The sequence below is a fragment of the Macrotis lagotis genome, chromosome 1, assembly GCF_037893015.1.
Source record: "Macrotis lagotis isolate mMagLag1 chromosome 1, bilby.v1.9.chrom.fasta, whole genome shotgun sequence".
Taxonomy (NCBI): domain Eukaryota; kingdom Metazoa; phylum Chordata; class Mammalia; order Peramelemorphia; family Peramelidae; genus Macrotis; species Macrotis lagotis.
This window is the reverse complement of record NC_133658.1, coordinates 109,787,491-109,809,974: the sequence shown is the minus strand read 5'-3', so window position 1 is coordinate 109,809,974 and position 22,484 is coordinate 109,787,491. Positions and strand designations below refer to the sequence as shown.

At 34.9% G+C, this 22,484-nt stretch overlaps 1 protein-coding gene across 5 annotated transcripts in view; it reads left to right on the top strand.

Moving 5' to 3' along the window:
* Positions 1-22,484, top strand: part of RTN4 (reticulon 4) — a 140,231-nt gene that overhangs the window by 86,886 nt on the left and 30,861 nt on the right. For 3 of the 5 annotated variants that reach the window (XM_074206293.1, XM_074206283.1, XM_074206275.1), the window contains one exon: positions 223-2,643. The exons of 1 other annotated variant lie outside the window; for it this stretch is intronic. In XM_074206293.1, the coding sequence (XP_074062394.1) occupies positions 223-2,643 (2,421 nt within the window). Of the gene's footprint in view, positions 1-222; positions 2,644-18,236; positions 22,451-22,484 lie in introns of those variants that run through there. One more of the 5 variants, XM_074206307.1, reaches the window with a different exon arrangement.

The window sequence follows — 22,484 nt, the reverse complement described above, 5'->3', positions numbered from 1 at the left end:
CTTTTTCCACATACATAACTTTTTGGTTGCTGAGCAGTAGCTTTAATTCAATTAATAACTAATAGTTTCTAACTCAATTAACATGCTTTATTTACTATGCCATTTTTGGCTAACTATAGGTAATTTATTTTTACTAATACTAATGTGAATCTGTTGTAAAGTTTGCATTAACTTTTAAGAACACTTGCATTCTCTAACTTTCCTTTCTGTCCATGGTCACAGAAAAAGTTATGAACTTGAAGGAGCAGCCGGGTAACACTATATCGGCTGGTCAAGAGGATCTTACATCTGTACTTCTTGAAACTGCTGCTTCTCTTCCTTCTCTGTCTCCTCTCTCAGCTGCTCCTTTTAAAGAACCTGAATCTTTTGGTAACTTTCCAGTTGTATTATCTACAGAAGAAACATACCAAACTACAAATGAAGTTTCTAAAGAATCCACAGAGAAGGGAAAAAATCCATTTGTAGATAGAGACTTAAGAGGATTTTCAGAGTTGAAATACTCAGAAATGGGATCTTCATTTGAGGGGTTGCAAAAAGCAGAATTAACCTTCAAAGAAATCCCTGAGGAAGACATATTAGTGAAGAAACAAGATAAACAAGAGAATTTAGTCAGTGAGACCTTCCGCCAGTGCCAACAGGAGTTTCCATTAGCTCTCACTAAATCAGAAGAAAAGGACAAAGTTACATTTTCTGAAAAAGCAAAATATGGTAAGGGTAGCATTACCGAAGATGCTCCTCTAAGGGAAGAATATGTAGACTTCAAACCATTTGAGCAAGTGTGGAAAGCAAAAGATACTTACAATGAAGAGAGTAATATAGAGAATGTCCGAGATCATTTAGATAGCAAGTTGGAAAGTATTGTGGATGAGAAATATGTTGCAGATAGTCTACGGAAAAAGAATCATGACAAAGACAGTGACAGCAGTAATGAAGATGCTTCTTTTCCTAGTACACCAGAAGCTGTAAAAAATATTTCACAGGCATATGCTTCTTTTGAACCTGATGCAGTAGCTGAAACTCTTACAAAAAAAGGTTTTCTTCTCTTAGATGACCAAACTTCTGAAAATAAGACAGATGAAAAAAAAATCTCAGAAAAGCAAGCCCAAATTGTGACTGAAAATAATAGTAATCTCAAGACAACAAACCCTTTTATTGTGTCAGCGCAGGATCGTGAAAAAGACTATGTCTCAACAGATAGTTTATCAAAGGTACCTGCAGAAGCTGGAGCAGGCATGCCAGAAGGTCTTACTCCAGATTTAGTACAAGAAGCATATGAAAGCAAAATTAGTGATACTACTTCTACAAAATTGGCTTATGAAACAAAAATGGATTTGGTTCAAACATCCGAATCTTTACAGGAGTCTTTACATTCTGTAGCCCAGCTTTGTCCTTCATTTGAAGAATCAGAAGCTACTCCTTCACCAGTTTTACCTGACATTGTTATGGAAGCCCCACTAAATTCTGTAACTCCTGGTGCTGGTGCTTCAGCTGTGCAACCCAGTTCATCACCATTAGAGGCTTTTACACCTGTCAATTATGAAGGCCTCAAATTTGAGACAGAAACCCCCCCACCATATGAAGATACTATGAATATACCTTCAAAAGAAGTACTAGAAATAAAAGAAGAAAATAAGGGGCCTGAATGTATTAGTCCAATTGTTGAAGAAACAGAAGCATCCTATATTTCTATTGCATGCGATTTAATAAAAGAAACAAAACTCTCTGCTGAATCTGCTTCCCCAGACTTTACTGATTATTCAGAAATAGCAGTAAAAGAGAATGTTTCACAACCTATACCTGACTTTACTGACTTGGTGGAAGACTCCTCACCAGAATCTGAACCAGTTGATTTATTCAGTGACGACTCAATATCAGAAGTTCCTCAAAAGGAAGATGAAGCTGTGCTGCTTGAAAGAGAAAGTTTAATGGAAACTTCATTATCATCTGTAATAGAACATGAAAGTAAGGAAAAACTCAATGCATCACCTGCTACTATGGGAAAGCCATATTTGGAATCTTTTCAGCCTCTTCTGGACACCTCAAAAGCAGCCCCTGCTCTGTCATCCGAAGTGGCTTTCACAGTGGTGAACAAGGAGAAAATTCCTTTGCAAATGGAGGAACTGAATACTGCAGTTTATTCAGATGAAGATTTGTTTGTTTCTAAGGAACCAAAAATAAGAGAAGCTGAACTCTTTGCTGACTCTTCTCCAATTCAGATTGTAGAAGATTTCTCTATAACTGTTAGCTCAAAAACTGTTCCTCCTGCTAAATCGACTAGAGAGTTCACTAATATGGAAGTATCGCTGAAAGATGAAAACGATCATCTCCAAAAAGGAGAAAGCTCCTTGCTATGCTCAGAATTACCCCATGACCTTTCTCTCAAGAATGCACCGACTAAAGTTGAAGAAAAGAGTCCTACTTTGCCCAAAGCTCCAGATGGAGTCCCCCAAGACATGCCTGCTGTGTCCAAGGGACTGTCGTTGCTTACAGATATTTCTGCTTTGCCTCCTAATGCAGAGATAGTCAGTGTAGTAAAGCCCAAAGTTATCTCGAAAGAAGTTGAGGAAAAAAAGCCTTCTAGTACAGAAAAAGAGAAAAGATCACCATCGGCTATATTTTCAGCAGAGCTGAGTAAGACTTCAGGTAATCTTGTGACACTAACCAGTATTTTTCTCAACTGGCATGTTGTGAAGTTCTATGATATAGTTCACAATATTCTGTCTAATATATTGAATTTATTATGATACTTCCTAGGAACCTAGAAATGAATTCTTAATGTTTTCTTTTTCCAATCCTTATCCTTCCACCCCTACCCCTATCTCTGTCTTAGCTGCTTCATAAGTTATTAGTTCATCACTTGTAGAATGAATACATATATTCTTATCTGATTAAGTAAGAATTTATTGGTTTGCCCATAGTATGGGTTATTTTTTTAGATACATTTATTTAGTTCTACATAAAAGAGATTAATGTCTTATTTTCAAAGGAAGAAATCTTAATTCATAATATTTTAAGTTGCTTGGAGTGTCTATAAATCAGTCAGCAAGTATTTATTAAATGCTTGCTATGTGATAGAATCCATTCTAGACTCTGAGGATCCAGGTACAGACTGAAATAATGCAAACACACAATGATCTTACTTTCTAATGAGGGAGACAACCAATATGTATAATTATAATAACAGTATACAAAAGATGCAATTATATGTATCTAAAGTATTTAAATACAAGGTAGTTTGAGAGGAGGGATCTTTAGAAACATCCAACATCAGGGAAGGCTTCATGCAGAAGATGGTACCTGTTTTGCATCTTAAGAAAGAGAGAGAGTGATTGAATGAGATGGAGGGAATAAGAAAGTACATTCCAGGAGTGAATGATGGCCATTGCAAGGCTGAAGATGGTTTGTTATGAGTGAGAATAGAGAGAAGGCCAACAGGAGGGGATCACAGAAGATGGGAGAAGCACTGATGGTCATTGAATCTGGAAAGATAGATTAGGATCATCTTGTGTAGGGCTTTAAAAGCTAATGGCTGAGAGTACAATTGCATGATTAGCTCTTTGCTTAAGGATATAGCATGAACTAAAGAGGGGGGAGACAGGGAAACCATAAGGAGACTCTTGGAAGAATCTAAGTGAGAAACGATATGGACTAAGGTGAAAACTGTTAGTAAATGGAAGGGTTAGATGCAAGAGATGCAGTGCAGATAGAAATGGCAAGATTTGGCAATTGACTGGACATGGGGTAAGGGAGAGAGAGTGAGAAGTCTCAAGATAATGCCAAGATTGTGAATCTGAGACCACTAGGATTTAGGTCAAAGATAGTGATCTTGGTTTTCTGGGATATCCAGTTTGAAGTGTTCAATAGACCATTAATGATGATGGAATTGAGGCTCAAGGTGAGACACTGGACATGCATATATGGATCTGGAAGTTAATCAATGTAAAAATGATTGTTAAAACTCATGAGAACTAATGGGGATACTAAGAGTGATTGTGGAGCAGGAGTTCTTCAAGAAATCTTTTCTGTGTCATAGACCCCTTTTCGCAGTCTGAAGTCTATATTTTTATAAAATAATGTTTTTATATGCAAAATAATATTACAAAAGAACCCATTTATATTTAAAATAATTATCAAAATGTTTAATTCCTAGACCTCTGAAATCTATCAGTGGTTCTTTAGAAAGGTAGAACCCAGGTGTTGAACCTCTGGTGTAGTGGGAGAAGAGGGCCCAAGATAGAGCCTTTTTGGGGGGTGGGGGGCAGGTTGCAAGGCAATAGGGTTAAGTGACTTGCCCAAGGTCACATATCTAGGTAATTTATTAAATTTCTGAGGTTGGATTTGAACTTAGGTCCTCCTGACTCCAGCTTCCCCAGGATAGAACCTTGAAGAGCACCGCTGGTTGGGTGGCATGACTATCTCTTCTGTGATCTGATTGAATGTCTTTCATCCTAAGCAAAATAACTATATTTTTGGTCAGCCAGTAAGTATGTGTCGAGTGCCTGCCATGAACATTTGGGATACAAAGAAAGGTATGAAGGCTATCGTTAGGGTTCTCATAGTCTAATGAATTAGAGAGGCTATGTGACAACAACTTCTGTATTAGTGAGATAGATATGGGAGAAGTGGGAAATAATCAGTAGAAGGAAGGCACTAACATTAAGAGTAATAGGCTTCTTGTTGGAGCTAAGATTTTAAATGAGACATGAAGGAAGCCAGAGGAGAAAATGAGGGAGGGGATTCCAAGCATGGTGGATAGGCAGTGGAAGTGCCCCAGGTTTGGAGATATAGTGTCTTAGAGGGGGAATAATAAAAGGATTATAGAATATTTTGTGGGAAAGGATGTTATAAGAAGGCTGGAAGGGGAGCAGGGGATAGGTTATGAAGGGCATCCAATGCTGAATAGAGGATGCCATGACAAGCACATGAATCAAATTTGAGTGAGGTGTTTCTGTGCTAAATCATCTGTTCAATCTGTTGTCAAGTCTTGTCCATTTTACCTTTTTTAACCTCTCAAATAGACTGTTCTCTCGGAAGCTGCTACCACCCTGTTATAGTCCTTCTTCACCTTATTCATTGTCTGTTGCAAGAGTCAGAACTTATCTGGGTCTGTTGGCCAGATATGAGTCAGGACAACTGGAGATGACCCTGGATGTGAGACAGTCAGGGTTCAGTGACTTGCCCAAGGTTACACAGCTAGTCTGAAGTGAAGAAAAATTTGGAGCTAGATGACCAATCAGCAGGCTCTTGCAGTAGTCCATGAATAAGGTGATGAAGGACTACAATAGGGTGGTAGAAGCATCTGAGAGAGGAGTCTATTTGAGGGAAGTTAAATAGGTAAAATGGACAAGACTTGGCAACAGATTGAACATGGCAAGTGAGAGAGGAATTGAGGGTGGTGTCTGGGTTGTGAGCCTGGGGGACTGGAAGGATCCTGGTGCCCTCAATAGTAATAGGAAAGTTTGGACAGGGAGAAGGTTTGAGAAGGGGAGATAGGAGAGATGAGTTCAGTTTTGTCTACATAGAGTTTAAGATGTTCATGAGACGTGTAATAAATGGGCAGAGATTAGGAGAGAGGTGAGGGCGGTCTAATTAGATCTGAGAACGATCAGCATTAGAAATGGCCCCTGAAACCATGGGAGCAGCTGGTGAGATCCTCAAGAGAAATAATTACAGGGCTATGAGAAGAGGACCAAGACAGAGCCCTGGGTGGACACCTACTTTGAACAGGCATGGCCTTGATGAAGGTCCAGTAGAGCAAGCTGAGAAGAAGCAAGATGAAGAAAGTCATGGAAACCTAGAGAAAAGAGAATATCAGGGAGATCAACAATGTCAGAGAGATTGAGAAGCATGAGAACTGAAGAAAAGATTGTTAGATTTGGAAATTTAAGGGTTCATTTGTAACTTTAGAAAGAGCGGTTTTGGTTGAATGATAAGACTGGAAATCAAACTTAAAAGACAATTAGAGGAAAGGCTGATTATAGATATCCTATTCAGAATTTAGCCACAAAAGGGAGAAGAGATGGGATGATAGCTGTTTGGGTTAGACAGATTAGGGGAGAGTTTTTAGTGATTAGGAGAGGTAGACTTATTTATAGGCTGTAGGAAGTCGCCAGGAGACAAGATTAAGATCACTTGAGCATCTGACTGTTGCTTTGTTTTAAGACCAAAGATGGCCATAGCCTATCGAAAAAATTATAGGAATTATAGGACCTGGTCCTTAGAGGATACTAGTCTTCTCTGTAGACATTATTCCCTGGTTGGCCTTGCACAAGTCACCTCTCTAAGCCTCAGATTTTTCCATCTGTAAAATGAGACATTTGTATTCAATATTTTACCATAACCTGAGCTTCTTGTATTGAATTAATCCCTCCCTGTCACCTGAAGTTTGTCATCTCTTGTTCTCTCTTTTTAAGCATTGCTAACCAGTTATATGTTATTCTTGAAATCCCCTGCCCCCCATCCTTGTTTTTTTCCCAGCCCCAGTCCTGGGATTGCCCTCCTTCCCCTTTTCCTCTTTTTTTTTTCCAAGGCAAATGGGGTTTAAGTGGCTTGCCCAAGGCCACATGGCTAGGTAATTATTAAGTGTCTGAGTCCGAATTTGAACTCAGGTACTCCTGACTCCAAGGCTGGTGCTCTATCCACTGCACCACCTAGCTGCCCCTTCCCCCTTCCCCCCCTTTTTTTTTTTTTAGATTTTTCAAGGCAATGGAGTTAAGTGGCTTGCCCATCCCCCTTTCCTCTTACTCACTTGCTATTGATCCTTGTAGTGGGAGGTCAAGTAACTTCTGACCCCTGTGAATAGCCTGTAAACATAGATAGAAAAATAGTACATCTTGATATTATATATCCTCTAATTGAAATTTAGCATTTCCTTCACTTGCATTGTAGGTGACAAATAGTTTTCTGAGAGGAGATAGATCCATTGGCTTTACCAAACTCACTAAGGTCATTATCACAAAGTGACTTAAAATACACTGCCTTTAGGAAATAGAATAATTTAAGTCTCTCTGGATGTTCCTGCTGAGCTTTCTTCTTTTGTTGACAATGGCAGCTGTTTGTGTGGAGCAAAAACTACATTCTTAGCCCATAACTCAAGCTTAAGGAATTTTTATGATGGTTTGGGGAAGCAGGTATTGGTCCTCAGTACAGCCTTAGAAATTAGCTTTATTAGACATTGTTAGTCCCCAGATAGAAATTTGGAAGCAGAGTTTGGGGAAGTCTTAAATGTAAAGCCAAGAAATTTCCAGGCATGAGAAATCATCCCCATGCTAGTTGAATAGAAATTGTAGCTCATTGTAGAAGGGATAGTGTGAATTAATACTAAATTTTCAAAATGCAGCAAAAGAAAAATGAATTTCCAATAACCACTAGCTTGTATATTATGTAAATGGCATCCTAATGGCTTATATTTCTGGGTTGACTGTCTTTCTATCTTCCACACTAAAAATTTCTTGTGGTTACTTACATCTTTTGTTTTTTAGTGCCATTCTTGGGGCATGAAAGTGATCCTATATTTTCAATACCAGCAAGACATCTACATAGAGAAAAAGCTAATTGGTCATGTCAAGATTGGACTAAGTAACCTCTTGACCTCATTAATATTTAGCCAATTTTACAATAAAATAAAATTTGCTTGAGTGGAAATTCCTTTTATAGAGAACTTTTCTGCCATACTGAACTCTAATTTTCTGCTATACTCAACTTTAATCTGTCTAAAAACTAAAACTAGGAATTAATTGATTAGAATATTAGACTTTATAATTTGTTCTAATTTTCTGTTCTTATCAGTTGACTTTTTACTGTACCATTGAAGACCGAGATATATTTGGGGAACAAGTTCTGCTTTCATGTTTCCATGTTTTCTCCAGGCATGTATTGTACACCTATTCAGGGTTCTTGAAAACTCTACCAGGACAACTCAAGATCTGGCAGGGTCTGCCAACCTGGACAAGCTTCAAGGATAGTCCCACCTAAGGACGGGGAGGCTCTTTACTAGAAAGTTGGCCACTAGGTGATGAATTCATTAGCTAGAGAGACTTGAAAGAATATCATGCAGTGTAAAATGACCATTAATTCTTGGCAACTTTATTCTGCTTCCATAGAAATTGTCATATGTGGTGGAGGGAGGGTGGGGCAGATGGTATAAAGATTAAGTTTTTTGATGACATGCAAATACCAATTTAATTGTTAGTACTCTGACATGCAATTTTTGTCCACCTACCAGAGCGGAGCTTCAGTGCTTTGCTAGAGAAATCTCATACATCAACTTTTCTCCTATTAGTGAAATTTAAAGGAAAAAACAGGAACTATAGCTAAATGGAACAACAGTTCACAGGCTCTTCTGGTGAGGTGAATAAAGGAATTATTGAAGTTAGTTTCATTGTTTGCTAAAAGGCAGCAAGAAATATCATTTTGTGAGATACTTGTCATCTTGCCTGGTAGAGCTCATGATGAGCTTAAGCCAGCATACCCTGACTTTCTTTTTGGTTTCAAAGGGTGAGGTAGAGAAGTTAAATTACACAAAGAACTTGACAAGATCTTCCTATTGAACACTCCGCTTTAATGCATGATGATTTAATGTGAAGATGACCATAGGGGAAAATAGCAAAACATTTTAGAAATTACCTTGGAATTAAGAAATGAAATGAAAGTTTACAAAGGTTTGTCTTGTCAGATTGCTCATGTTTTCCTCACCCACAGATGAGGAGTCAGCTGATGATTGTAGCAATTGACAAATGTTACCAAAAAATTAAATGTAAAATTAAATTAAAAATATTTTAAAAGACAGGAAATAGTTATAGTTACTGACATGAGAGTAAGCTGCCATCATTTAGAGTCACTTTTTTTGCAATCCCCTGACTTTTTTCATTCCTAGCTAAAACTGCTTAGAATAAAGATTAAAATCAGTTATTAAAGCAAGAAAAATCCATTATATGTAGTGCTTTAAAGTTTGTAGAGTACTTTAGAGGATTTTATTTGGTAGAGCTATCTTGTGAAATGAGGTCTACTGGTAGTATCTCCATTTTATAGATTAGAACTCTGAATAAGTAGCAGAAGGAGAAATTCACACAAGACTTTCCAGATTTCTGTTCTGTATTCTTTCCACTTTGCCTTAAGGGCAGGATAATGCTGCATACTTCAGTAGTTCTGACTTCATGTTTAAACAAATTATGGACTTTGAACATTATCATTTCTTAGAGAAGCATAAGACCATGTAAAATAAACATGAGACTACCAGAAAGAGTGTAGAAATTATCTTTCACAGTAAATTTCTTGATTTCTTTGCCAGAGGGAAAAATAGGAGCAACCAATTATTTTAGTATTCTGAATGATACAGAGGAGGATAGCTGAAGATTACAAGCAGAATTGTTCTATTAAAAGAATAATCAGATGATATAATAATAAGCAGAAATCTTTGTGTGAGGTCCCATCCCCTCTAGTCTGATCATCTTGAACATTTATTAAGAGGACTGGAAAAAATTTTCAAAATGGAATAATAGATTGCAATATATTCTCATTTTTGACAATAGTCAAACCACCTCATTTTAGATTCCTTTATTGAATGTATTTTTGTGATGAACTTGATGGTACACTGGAATGAATATTTCCCCTCAATGAGAGGAAGGGATCTATTCACACTACTATGTGACCTTGGGCAAGTCTCTTTACTTTCCAGTACCTCAGTTTTCTCATCTATAAAATTAAGTAGTTGGACTGGATGGCCTCTTGAGTTCCCTTCCATCTCTAAATATAAGGGGCAACTAGATGGTGCAGTGTGGCTAGAGCACTGGTCTTGAAGTGTCAGGGAGGATGGGAGTTTGAATCCAGCCTCAGACACTTGACCCTTACTAAACTTTGTGACCGTAGGCAAGTCACTTATCCCCTGATTGCCCCATATCCAGGGCCATCTCCAGTCGTCCTGTTTCATATCTGACCACCAGACCCAGATGACTCTGGAGGAGAAAGTGAGGCTGGTGACGTTACATGGCACCCCCCTCACTCAAATCCAGTTTGTGAGCTTGTCTTGGCATCACTTCCCTGATGTCATGGTCTTCCTTGAGAATGAAGGACAGAAGTGGCTCAGTGCATAGAGCACCATCCCTGGAGTCAGGAGGATCTGAGTTCAAATCCGGCCTCAGACACTTAACAATTACCTAGCTGTGTGGCCTTGGGCAAGGCACTTAACCCCATTGCCTTGCAAAAAAATTTCTTTAAAAGAAAAAGAACTTAAGAAGATGAAGTTGAAAATAGTGACTGCCTGAACCAGTACCTAGAAAAGACACGATGCATACCACAGGTAAGAGAGTTCTAAAGTACTCAGTTTTTAAATTGTCTCAAAGGGGAAAGATTTTGGAAATCTTGGGGAAAAAAATTCACAAATGATATTATTTTTAAAAAGGCAACTGGTAACATTGTTTTGTGAAAGAGCCAGGGATTTGGAGTCAGGGCTAAACATGTATTTGCAACTCGGCACACCTGAACCTTACAGGAGTTACTTCAATTTCCTGGAATCCAGGATATTTTTTAAAAACATCTTTAATGTAGGGGTGGCTAGGTGGCACAGTGGATAGAGCACCTGCCCTGGAGTCAGGAGGACCTGAGTTCAAACCTCAGACACTTAATAATTACCTAGCTGTGTGGCCTTGGGCAAGCCACTTAACCCCCATTTGCCTTGCAAAAACCTAAAAAAAAATGTTTAATGTAAAGCTGGACCTAAGTGGGTGGGATAGGGATGAGGCTGGGATGGTTTGGTGGTTGAAGCTACTAATTCATACATAAAGAATCCTTGAAGGTCACCTATTGACTTAGTTTTAAAATGTAATATTGTCTGTATTTTATTGTATTTTTTATTTACTTTGTTAAATATCTCCCAATTCTATTTTCATCTGATTCTGCTTCACTGGGGAATGTTGAAGGCAGTATATTTGACACCTCTGGCGTAGGTGACCTTAAGGATTCTTCTTGTCTATTGATACAGCACTAACTTTCCATTCCAACCATGAAGATTTTGATATGCGATATGTATTTAGTAAACAATTGCTGATTAATTGATTTACATTCTTACTATTAGTGATTAAGAGTGTTTTAGTAATTAGTTTGAAAACAGTTCATATCCTTTGACCAGTTCTCTTTTGAAGAATAGTTTGTAGTGATATTTATGTAAATGCCTTGTATATTGGTTATAGAAATTAAAATGTTATATGATGAAATACTTTTTCCTCCTTGATGATGTCTTTACTTCATTGCTTTGTGAAGATACTTAAATTTTTTATATCATCAGTTTTGACTCCTGTCTCAGTTTTAGGATTCTCATATTCTCCTAATTTTAAAATAATGTGACCTTTCTCCCCTGCCCCCTCCGAGGTCACATTCATTTTGAGCTTATTGTAGTTATATGGAATAAGATGTTGATCTCAGGCCAGATTTCTTATAAAATGGGGGATCTTTCCCCTATGTTCTTGAGTTTATTAATGATTGGGCTGTTGTTTTTATAGATTTAGAGCTAAATGAGGCCAAATAGTCCAATTGCCTCATTTAACAAAAGAGGAAACCAAGATCCAGAGAGTTCAGTGCTTTTTATTTTATCATATTTTTTATTTTTTTTATTTTTTTGGTTTTTACAAGGCAAATGGGGTTAAGTGGCTTGCCCAAGGCCACACAGCTAGGTAATTATTAAGTGTCTGAGGTGGGATTTGAACTCCTGTACTCCTGACTCCAGGGCAGGTGCTCTATCCACTGCGCCACCTAGCTGCCCCTTCAGTGCTTTTTAGTTACTTTTTTAAATTACCTGTACAAAATAATTTTCATGATTATTGCTTTATAATATAGCTTGAAGTCTGACAACAGATACACTCTGTTAAGTTTTACTTTTTTATTTTTATTTTCTTTTTCCTTGACAATCTAGACCTTTGCTTCTCCAAATGAAACTGGTGTATTTCTGGTTCCTTAAAGAATCTCCTTTGAATATTTGATTGGTATACCAATGAATTTGTAAGTTAATTGAGCTAGTATTTTCATTTTTAATCTATTCCCATGACTCATTCATGACCACTAAATCTCCCCAATTTATTAAAATTTTCCTTTATTTTTATAAAGAATATTTTATAATTGTATTTACACGCCTTACATATTTTTGACAGGTTAACTCCTGAATTGTTGTACACATTTTGAATGGAAATTTCTTTGATTTTTTTTCCCTTTTTTTGTTATTACTGCTAACAATGTCAACAAGTATTTATTAAGGACTTTCTATGTACTAGACTCATGCTAAACTCTGGAACAATAATAATAGTTAATATTTATATAATAACTATATGCTTGGGAATGTACTAAGCATTATACAATTATCTTATTTGATCTTCACAATAACTCTGAGAAATGGGTACTATTATTATCCCATAATGAGGAAACTGAGGCTAATGGCTTAAATGACTTACCTCAAGCCAGGGCTTTCTGACCCCTAAACTTCTATAAAATGTAGCTAAGGGTGGTCACCCCACCTCCCTTCAATGCACATGTAAGCATATGGTACACAAAAATAACATGTTCCTATATACAAATATAAGCATATAGACAATTCTTGCCCTCAAAGAGCTTACATGCTAATTTGGCAAGCTATACATTAAAAAAAAAACTGAAAAGGAAGAGGGAGGAGTACTGAGGGTATCTTCACTCCACCCCTCCTTGGTGGGAAGGTTCTGAGTTTAACCTGTTGAGAAATGAACCCTTGGCCAGGGTACCCTCTGTAAATAGGGGTTCTGAAAGGAGCTATTGATTCAGAGGGAGAGGAGATAGAGACAGCATGATGTCATTATCCAGGTTGAAGAGGTTTCTGGGCTACAGTAGATAATGTCAAAGTACAAACTGATGAGAAATGAAGGGAATAATACTGCAGAGGCATTCTAGTGATTGATGCAGATTTATTTTGCACTCTAGGTAGTTTGACCATTACCTTTCTTTATATGTAGTTTCCTATATCATGTACAAAAAATATTATTGTTATCTCTTTGCTTGTATAGGATTTCCTCAGGGGTGTCCCAAGAGTTTTGGATTAAGACATTTATATCTTTAATTCTGTCTTCTTTATTGCTTTAGCTAGTATATCTAGAACTATAATAAAAAAAATAGTGGCACAGAGGCCATTTTTGTTTTACTTTTATTTGTATTAGGAAATGTTTTTATTTTGTTTACATATTATTTTTAAAAAGAATTCTTTGTGTATGCTCTTCAAAAATTTTAAAATAATGAGAACTATATTTTTCTTTTTTTGAATCTATTGAAATAATTGCAAGACTTAGGAAAGGCAAAGTGGTATAGGCGAAAGACTGGAGCCAGAAGACATGGATTCATTTCCCTCCTTTCACTCGGTGACCTTATCAACTACCTTTGTGGAATCTCAGTTTCTTCAGGATTAAAGATGAGGTTAAATGGGATTTAAGTAACTTTCTCTCTGTAGACTGAGTTATGATTCTTTTTTTGTTGATTTCTTAGCTATTTATATATATGCTAATCTCTCCTATGAATCAAATTTAGTCAAAGTGAAATACTTTCTAGAGCTTTACATCAGTATTTATTAGTGAGATTGGTCGCTGTAGCTTTATCTTCTTTGTCTTGGGTTTAGATATTGAGAGCATTTGTTTCCCTCAAAGAATTTAGGAAAGTATTTATGAAGCACCAGACACTAAGTAATTTGCACAGTATCCTATTTAATCCTCACACCTGTGTGTGGAGATACATGTTATTATTATCCTCACTTTTCAAATGAGGAAACTGAGACAATTAGATGACTTGCTAGGGTCATATATCTAGTTTCCTCTTGTTCTTAAGGTGTCTTTTCTTTTTTGAAGCAGGGCAAATTTTATTTTATTTTTTAAAGAAAGATTTTATTTATTTTGAGTTTTACAGTTTTTCCCTTATTCTTGCTTCCCTTCCCCCATCCCCACAGAAGGCATAATTATATGTTCACTTCATCCTTCTATTTTGTTAATGAATATTTTCAGAGATAAAATTTTCCTCTTGAGGATCAACTGATTAAACTGTTTTTATCAGTTATCATTATCATTCTCCTTAACCTGTTTAGTTATTGTTTCTATGACTTGTTCATTGACTCAATGATTCAGGATGTATGGTTTATAGAAGTTTATTTTGTTTTTTTTACATTTGTTTTTAATTCCTTTATGACCTAGCACATGATCAGTTTCTCAAAAAGTGCCATGAGATACTAGAAAATATGTATATTCTATAATTTTTCCATATGAGTTACCACAGATTCATCATATTTAATTTTTGTGAAATTCTGTTCATCTCTATTATCTTTATCTTTATGATTGATTTATTTGAAAGAGGAATATTAATAGGCTATTATTTTGTTGTTATCAGTATCTTTGCAGTTTACCCAGCTTTACAAAAAAGCAAATGATCTATTCTTTATTATATTTAATATTTTTTCAATCTGTGGCACCTTTGAGAATAATTTAATTCCCTTTGATATCAGTTTGAATGATTGATTACTTTATCCATGATTGCAGTTCTTTTTTGTAATCACCAGAAATATAATTTTGGTCCTTCCCCTCATTTTCACTTTTAACAAAGATTCAGGGAAAGTGTTGACTTGAAATGATAGAGCAAGACTGTATATCAGAAGTTTCTTATGCTAATGAAGTCAAATTACTGGTTTAAAAAAATCTCTTGGGGCATTTAATTCAAATTCACATTTAGGGTTACAACCAATTAAATTTATCTATTTCTTTCTCTAGCCCCGCCTCCCCCAACCCCCCATATTAAGTCAGCATTAGTTTGTACTATTGTTTTCTTTATACTGATCTGATCCTAGTTTTCTCTCATTAATTCCCCTCCCTCAGGTACTGGGCCCAGTTCTAATCTCAAATTTCATCTCTAGACCTGTTTCTTTTCCCAGTTCTGATAAAATTGTAGTAGTCATCCTTGTCTTTACTCTTCCTGTATCACCCTTTTGTCTCATTTATAACATTCTTTTTAAAGAATTGTTGCTTTCATTCCTACTCCTTTCTTGGTTTTTCCCCTTTCTAGGTTATTCTAGAATTTCTTCCCAGGAATGTAAATTCTCAAAGGAGGCAACATGGTACAGCTGAAAATTACTTGAATCTGATGGCCTCTAGCCAACTCTTTGCCTTTTTTCCTCATTAATTTTCCCTTTTTATTTGATGTCATGGAATTCTCCTTTTGAGTTGGCCTCCCCTAATGTCCTAACCATGTCTTTTCTCCTAGTTGAGGCTACTAAGAAATTGTACTCTAAATATCCAATTTGGATGGCTTCTAGTGATCGTATCAAATTTCCTGTCCACATCCCCTTTGTAAAATCAAAGCCTTCAGAGCATTTAGTATCTCCTTTTTTAAATCATGGGCTTCGCAAATATGAACAAATAAAACATTTTGATATACAAAAAATAGAAAAAGATATTTTACAAGTAATTGTTTTACTCATTAAAGGCAACTACCAACTTCTCTGTATTCCTTCGTGAATTATTCTCTATTTTAAGAACATGTCAGGTGAGAAATGACATCTCAGAGTTATTTTGATTTGTATTTCTTTTAGTATTGAGAACCTTAGATGCTTTAGTTTGTTGATACTCCCTTTTCCTTTTCAATGCCTCTCAATCTGTGATTTTGATTCATCTCTTAACTTTCTTGTTTATTTTAATATTTTTTAAACAAGTTAAAGCCTTGAATTTCAAATTTTCTCCCTCCCCCATTCCCTCTCAGTGAGAAAGCAAATTATTTGACATCAACTTAAAAATATAAAAGTAAACATAATCCTCCTTCAAAAAAAACTCAAGAAAAATAAAGTTTAAAAAATATGCTTCAATCTGTATTCAGACAATATCTCTGTTGAAATCAAGTTGGAGCATCTCTCTTTTGGTAAGGAATCTTTCAGTTTCTACTTTGTTTACCAAGAATAATTTTTTTAAGCATAGCATTCATGTTTTCTGGAAGACCTTTAATCCTTAGATTATCTCTTCAGATCATTTCTTAAAGTTGTTTTTGTAGAATTTGCATGTGTTTTCCCAACCATCTTTTGATTTTATTCAGTTAAATTTACTTCTCTCTGCCATTTTACATTTAAATTTTGTTCTTTTTCAGAGAATCTCATTATGGTCTCTTTGTTTTTTGTTCTAAATCTTTGTAACTTTTTAGTTGACTTTTCCCCTCAAGTGCTCAAATTTCTGTACTTATTTCTATGATTTTTTCACTTAATTCTGGCTTTATTAAACATATAGGCATTCTTGGAATTTACTTTCATTTTTGGTGGGTTTGCAGATGTGTTTTAGTACTTTAATCTTTCTCAGAAATTGCTTCCTTTACTTCAGAGTACTCATTCATTGATATGGCTTTTTTCTTTCCCCCTTTGTCTTCATATTTATATTTACTGATAAATATAATCCAGAGTTGGATGATATCTGTGATTGTCAAGGAATGAGGTTTTTCCATTTCCAGTACTGTTTGGGGGAGACTCTGGAGACCACTGAAGTTGAACCTATTCTTCATTTTTCCCATATCCAATTTTTTTGGGGTTCCATCCTCTTTTTATATTCCTGAGTAACCCTTGGTTGGCTTGATTATGAAGGGATTAAGGGACCCCCCCCCCCCCCAGTGCATCTGAGGAGAAGCCATCTTTCTTTCATTTCCTTGTGGTCTGTTCTTTCTGTTTTCCTTTTCATTACATTGCAATTTTGTTAGGACTTATGTCCTTGTATCATTTATTTTGGAGGAGGAGAAGAACAATTCCTGACCTAAGTTACTTCCCTCTGCTATCTTCTCAGGACTTTTCCCTAATGCTCTTTAAAAAAAAAGCCACAAATACCAGTAAACACCAAAATCTGAATTGTACCATTTGAATTTTTAGTTAACATTTTAAGAAGTGATTAGACACCTGTGATTACATATGTCAAATAATATTGTACTTTTTCAGAATTGTTAGATGGTCTATGGAAATCTCAACTATCAATATGAGATTAAATAAATTTAAGATCCATCAAAATTTAAAAATTTTAAGTTTAAAAATTGTCAATCTATTTTACTTAATTTAAATTTTAAATAATTAAAGTTAAGGAATTGCTTCTTTAATAAGAAATTGGATAGAAATACCTAAAAAATTGATAATTCAACTATTCAAGATACTATTAAGTGATTTTTATTGAGAGTTTAGAGCCAGGTCTTGTGATAGGCTTTATATGCTCAACATTAATCCTCTAGAGGCAAAAAGAGCCAGGGGAGTGACTGAGTCAAACTTTGATTGTTAGAAGTATGATTTTGGCAGCTTGGTATAGAATAATCTGGAGAGGAGAGAGATTTGAAGCAAGGAGAGCAATTAGGAGGCCATTGTAACTGTCTAGGAAGATGCTTAATAACTAAGCCTAAGCATATGCAATAATATTTTACTTGTTATTTATACTTACACAGTATATGTATATGTTATATATATATGTGAATGCATCTCCTTGCTCTCCTTTCCTACTCCCATTCCCTCAGTGGTCCATGAGAACCAGGTAGTAGCATTATGGTATATTTTCTCCCAGTAGGTAGTACAGTAGGAATTAAATGTTTAGAACAGTTTGTTGAAATGAAATTTATTTTTCCTACTCTATTAACTGGAAGAAGCACCTTTTTCAGTTTGTACCATGTTTTTATTCTATAAAATCAGCTGAAATACAAAAGTAAACTTCTGGAGAGTTCTTAACCTCATGGCCTGCTATAAAAGAGGTTTTGGTGCCATCTAGTGTCTATGATAGGAAAACATCTTGTAGAATGAGGTCCTACTGACTAAAAAACCTTACTCAAAGAATATTTGATTCTTAGGATTTGAAATCAAAAATGACCCTCAAGTTCATCTAGTTCAATTCCTCTTATTTTTTTACAGTTGAAGAAACAAGGCTATATTTAAGTGACTTGCCTCTTAGGTAGTAAAGTAGAACAACTAAGATTAAAGTTAAGGTCTTGTGATTTAAGTCTAAGTGTAATTTTCTCTATATTCTGTTTTTTCAGTATTAAATTATTCAGTAGTAAATATCAAAAAACTTTCTCAAAAACAAATTTTAGATTAATGTGTATTTTAGACTAATGAATTTAGACTAATGGAGTAATTTTGTTACATTGTTATATAGTCTTGTGAACTCCCTAAACATATTTTTAAAAATATGAAGTAAGTAATGCCTTTCAAGAGAATATGTAATTTAAAAATACATAGTTTTGCTTTATATTATTATAGCACAGGACTTAAATTAAAATGTTACCCTACCTCTTTAATTTGGTAATATATCAATATTGATTTTTTGCATGGTTTTGTGTGAAATTAGCCATATATTAAACCATGGTCAGATTCTATTTTTATCTACTATCTTAAACTTCAATAGCTTTAGCTAGAAAACTTTTAAAAATAGATTACAGAAAAGCATAGATTTAGAACTGGATGTGATCATACAATGACCCATCTTCTTTCACTCCAATTTTACAAGTAAGGAAACCTGAACATTCTGATAATTTGCAACAGAAGTGGATTTAGACCTCTGAATGCTGAATGCAAATCCAGTTCATTCCATTTCAACACTGTTTTCCCTCCATTAGGGAGTCAAAACTGAAGTTTTTGAATTCTGTCCATAGAGGGTGTTGTATGACTACATAAATAATAGGGTTCTTTTTAAAGTTTTTGAAAACAAGAATATAGCAAATGAACATAACTGTTTAGTTCTTAGAAACAATATGGAAATGCATCTTAAAAATTTCTATGAAGCAGTGTGAGTTTTCTTTTTGGATTCACGTTTTTGACATCTTCATTATAGGGTACCAGTTCGTAAACTTTCTAAAGATGTTTCAAGATATTTTACACTTTTTTTATTGAAGGACTCTCCTCCCCTCTCCTCCCCCAGTCAAAAAGACTTTGTTTTTGTGGGTTTTACATATCTATTGATGTTTACCATATTAGAAATTAAGATATTTTAGCATTATTATGAAAATAGTTTTAATTTTGTGGACTCTTGAAATGGACTAGGAAACTCAAAGAATAGTCTGTAATAATGAGCTTTTATGTATTTTGCAGGATTCTAACAATGATAATTGAATTTTGTAGTTCATTGATTTGATGGTTTTAATTTAATAATCTCTTGAATTTGAAATTAGACATCTATGAAAATCTTTTGGTGTAATTACCCCTTTTAGAACTGACTTCAAAAAGTTGTTGTCTTGGATCTGACGTGGCTTTTTAAAAACTCTTTAGGACAAAACCATTATAAAATGTAACAAAGGTAAGGTAAATTATATTCTAAATAATTGTTGACTTTGAGCCAAAGGATTTGTAAGGATGGAAACTTGGTCACAGACAATGACAATTAAAAAAAGTAAAAGAATCAGATATTTATTTATATGAACTTTAATGTTTTCAAAATAGAAATTAAAAATACTTCATAGATATCATTCAATTTGATCTTCAAAATAACCCCTTTTATTATTTTAATTTTTCTTTTTATCATTTTTTTCTGAAGAAGGAATTGAGATTCAGAGGACTTCTGTGAATTTGCTCATGAAGTAAGGAAGTATCAGGTGTTTTCCACGTATCCCTGATTTTCTCTCAGAGACTTTGTTTTTCCAGAATTTTTTAGAGAGCAGCCATTTCAGATACATTCACACTAACTTCAGTAATTCAGTCCTAAAAACATAATATTAAGGGAAAATAAGAGAAAGTTGTCAGTCCTAAGGGAACAGCATTTTTGAGTGTGCTGTCAGCATCAAGGAACAGATACATTTCCTTTTAGCTTAAATGTTATGGCCAAATGATATTATGGCGCAATATATTGAAGTTTTAGGTTGTGTCTGGCAGAGATGTCAAGCTCATTGGCAGCCAGTGGCCAACAATGCTGGTGTAACTTGAGCCAGATTAAAATGGAGTTGGTAAATGCTTGACAAAATAAAAATCCCGTGCCAAAAGTATTATTAGATTGCAGTTTTTCTAAGTCAGTGTATGACTGGCAGGGATTTCTCTTTGAGTTTTACATACTGATGTCCAGATTGGATGTGATGGTTGTAGTAGAAAGATTATCTTTTTAATAGATGTTAGATATGATTGTATGACTGAATGAATTAATTTTCATAAGAATGAGATAGGCAATAATTCTTATTTAATTTATAATTCTTATTTAAATAACACTTACAGTTTGGGTACTGTTTCTTCTTATAATAACCCAGTGAGGTGAATAGTTTATTCAGGCCTAAAAAGTTAGCTAACTGGTCTATGGTCACCTAGCCACTAGATGTCAAGAGTGCTATTGGAATACAAGGCTTCTGGCATCATGTTCAAGGTTCTTTCTACTATGCTGTGACAGGACTGCTTTTTAAAAATTCCTTTTTAAAGAGATGTTGGGGTTGGCCAGGTGTGCTCTTTGGAGGGTAGATTGCTCTCTAGGAATGGATGTTGAAGTTGGTAGAGGGAGTTTCCTCATCTGGGAGGAGTTGTGCCAATGGAGGAAGACCTGGGAATTAACTTAGAGTGAAATAAGCAGAACCAGGAAAATAATATACCCAGGGACCCATTGCAAACAGTGCAGTTGGAAGAACCACAGGGGAAAAGTTGTGTGGTAATAATGACCACACTGTGACCTGTCCAGGATTTCTCTGATTGCAGAGGTAACAGTCATTTTGACTGTCAGACTCTGGTTGTTATTTTACTGAAAAATGCTTTTTTTTTCTTTTTCAAATAATATAGTTCTTGAGACATATTTAGAAATGAATGAGATGTTAAAACTAGTAATAAAGATAAAAATTTTTTTTAAAAAAATAGTTCAATAACCATTTAAAAGTATCAGGAGCGTTGGAGGCCTACTCCCCAGTGCATTTTTATAGATTTTATAAATTGATATGGAATATCCATGGTTCAGATTAGATCCCAATAATTCAAAAAACTTAATTTTTTTTTTTAAAGAGCATTGCCATCTCTAAAACTTAAATTTGAGAGTGCCTTTGTTGCGGTATGGTCTGGTAACAGAGTTCTTAAATTAAAGCCAGGGTATAATAAATGAAATATAAATTTATGCATTTCATTTTGGAAGGTGAAATATAATCTCTTAAAATTATTTTGCTCTACTTTATATATTCAGTAGAGAGGTGGGAAAGTAAGAAATGAGTCATGGGCTATTTGTCACATCTGATATTTAAGGATTTTTCAGCCCATGTAATTCTAGTAAGTTCCAGAAATCTTCCAATTTCATTATAAGATTATGTGTGTTACCTCAACAAAAATGAACTTTCACATATCATATTTCATGCAACATACAAGAAATTTCTTTTAACAAGTTTATGATTTATAAAGACTAGATTTTGTTATTTGTTTTATCAGTGAGCTTATTCAAAAGTAATTAGCTATATATAGAAGAGGCTTATATAATAGTATATGTTCTTCAGTGGGTAAAAGCATTCTATTGATTTAATGAAATTGAATTTATTAAATTTTAGAAATTTTGACATAGTTTAAAAGGGTTTGTGTTTAAGTTTTAATAGTTCTATAATAAATATGTGTTCCCATAGAAATTTCCGTAGAAAGATTTTAAGAATCTTGGGAATTTTCCTTTCCTCTGTAAATAATTTGTCATTGAACAAAAATTAAAGATTTTTCTAGAACTCTTGTCTTGAATTATGGTAGTATACAGAGAATATTTCCATGCCATACAATTTTATATTTTGAATAAAGGACTATATGAACTATAGTTAATGTTATCAATTCTAAAGTGCATCAAAATAATAATAAAATAACATTTCTCTATTAAATTATTCAAAATTTTTTGATTCTGTAAGTAGCTTTTCAGATACATTTAAATACACTAGATGCTTAAATGTTTAGCTATTTAGAGCAAGGAGAACTCTGCACTTTACAGGTTTGAAATGTAAACTCTGACCTTTCTTTGGATCAGCCCATTTTAATTGTATAAGATACAATCTTTGTGATAATCGGTTTATAGTTTAATCTGAGTTTGAATACCAGTATCATAATGGAACAATCTGACCAAAAAAAAGGCATTACTTAGATATAGCATATTTCAGTTTCTGCCATAGGGAAAATCACATTTCCTTTATGTGCATTGATGTCTGCCCTCATCCCACAAATGATTCTTTTTGGTCTGAGCAAATGGTTAGAACAATCAGCAGATTGAATGCAGGAATTAGTGCTGAGGTATTAGTAGCCTAGTTACAGATTGCACTGCGTCAGTCTGCTCCACACCCAGAAGACGTCAGGTGACTGAAGTCCTGCAGTAGCTGTGCAGCACATAAGACTGCAGACCTCTGTGGATGAAACTGATGATTCCTATCACAGGCAGGAGATTTTTCTTGTTGCAGCTTTTCTACTGGTATGCATAATTGATAATCCCAGCTGTCGCCTAAATCTTTTGGGGAACCATGGACGGTCAGCAGAAAAATTGGAAGGACAAGGGTAAATCAGTTTTCATATTTCCTTTTCTTCTGCT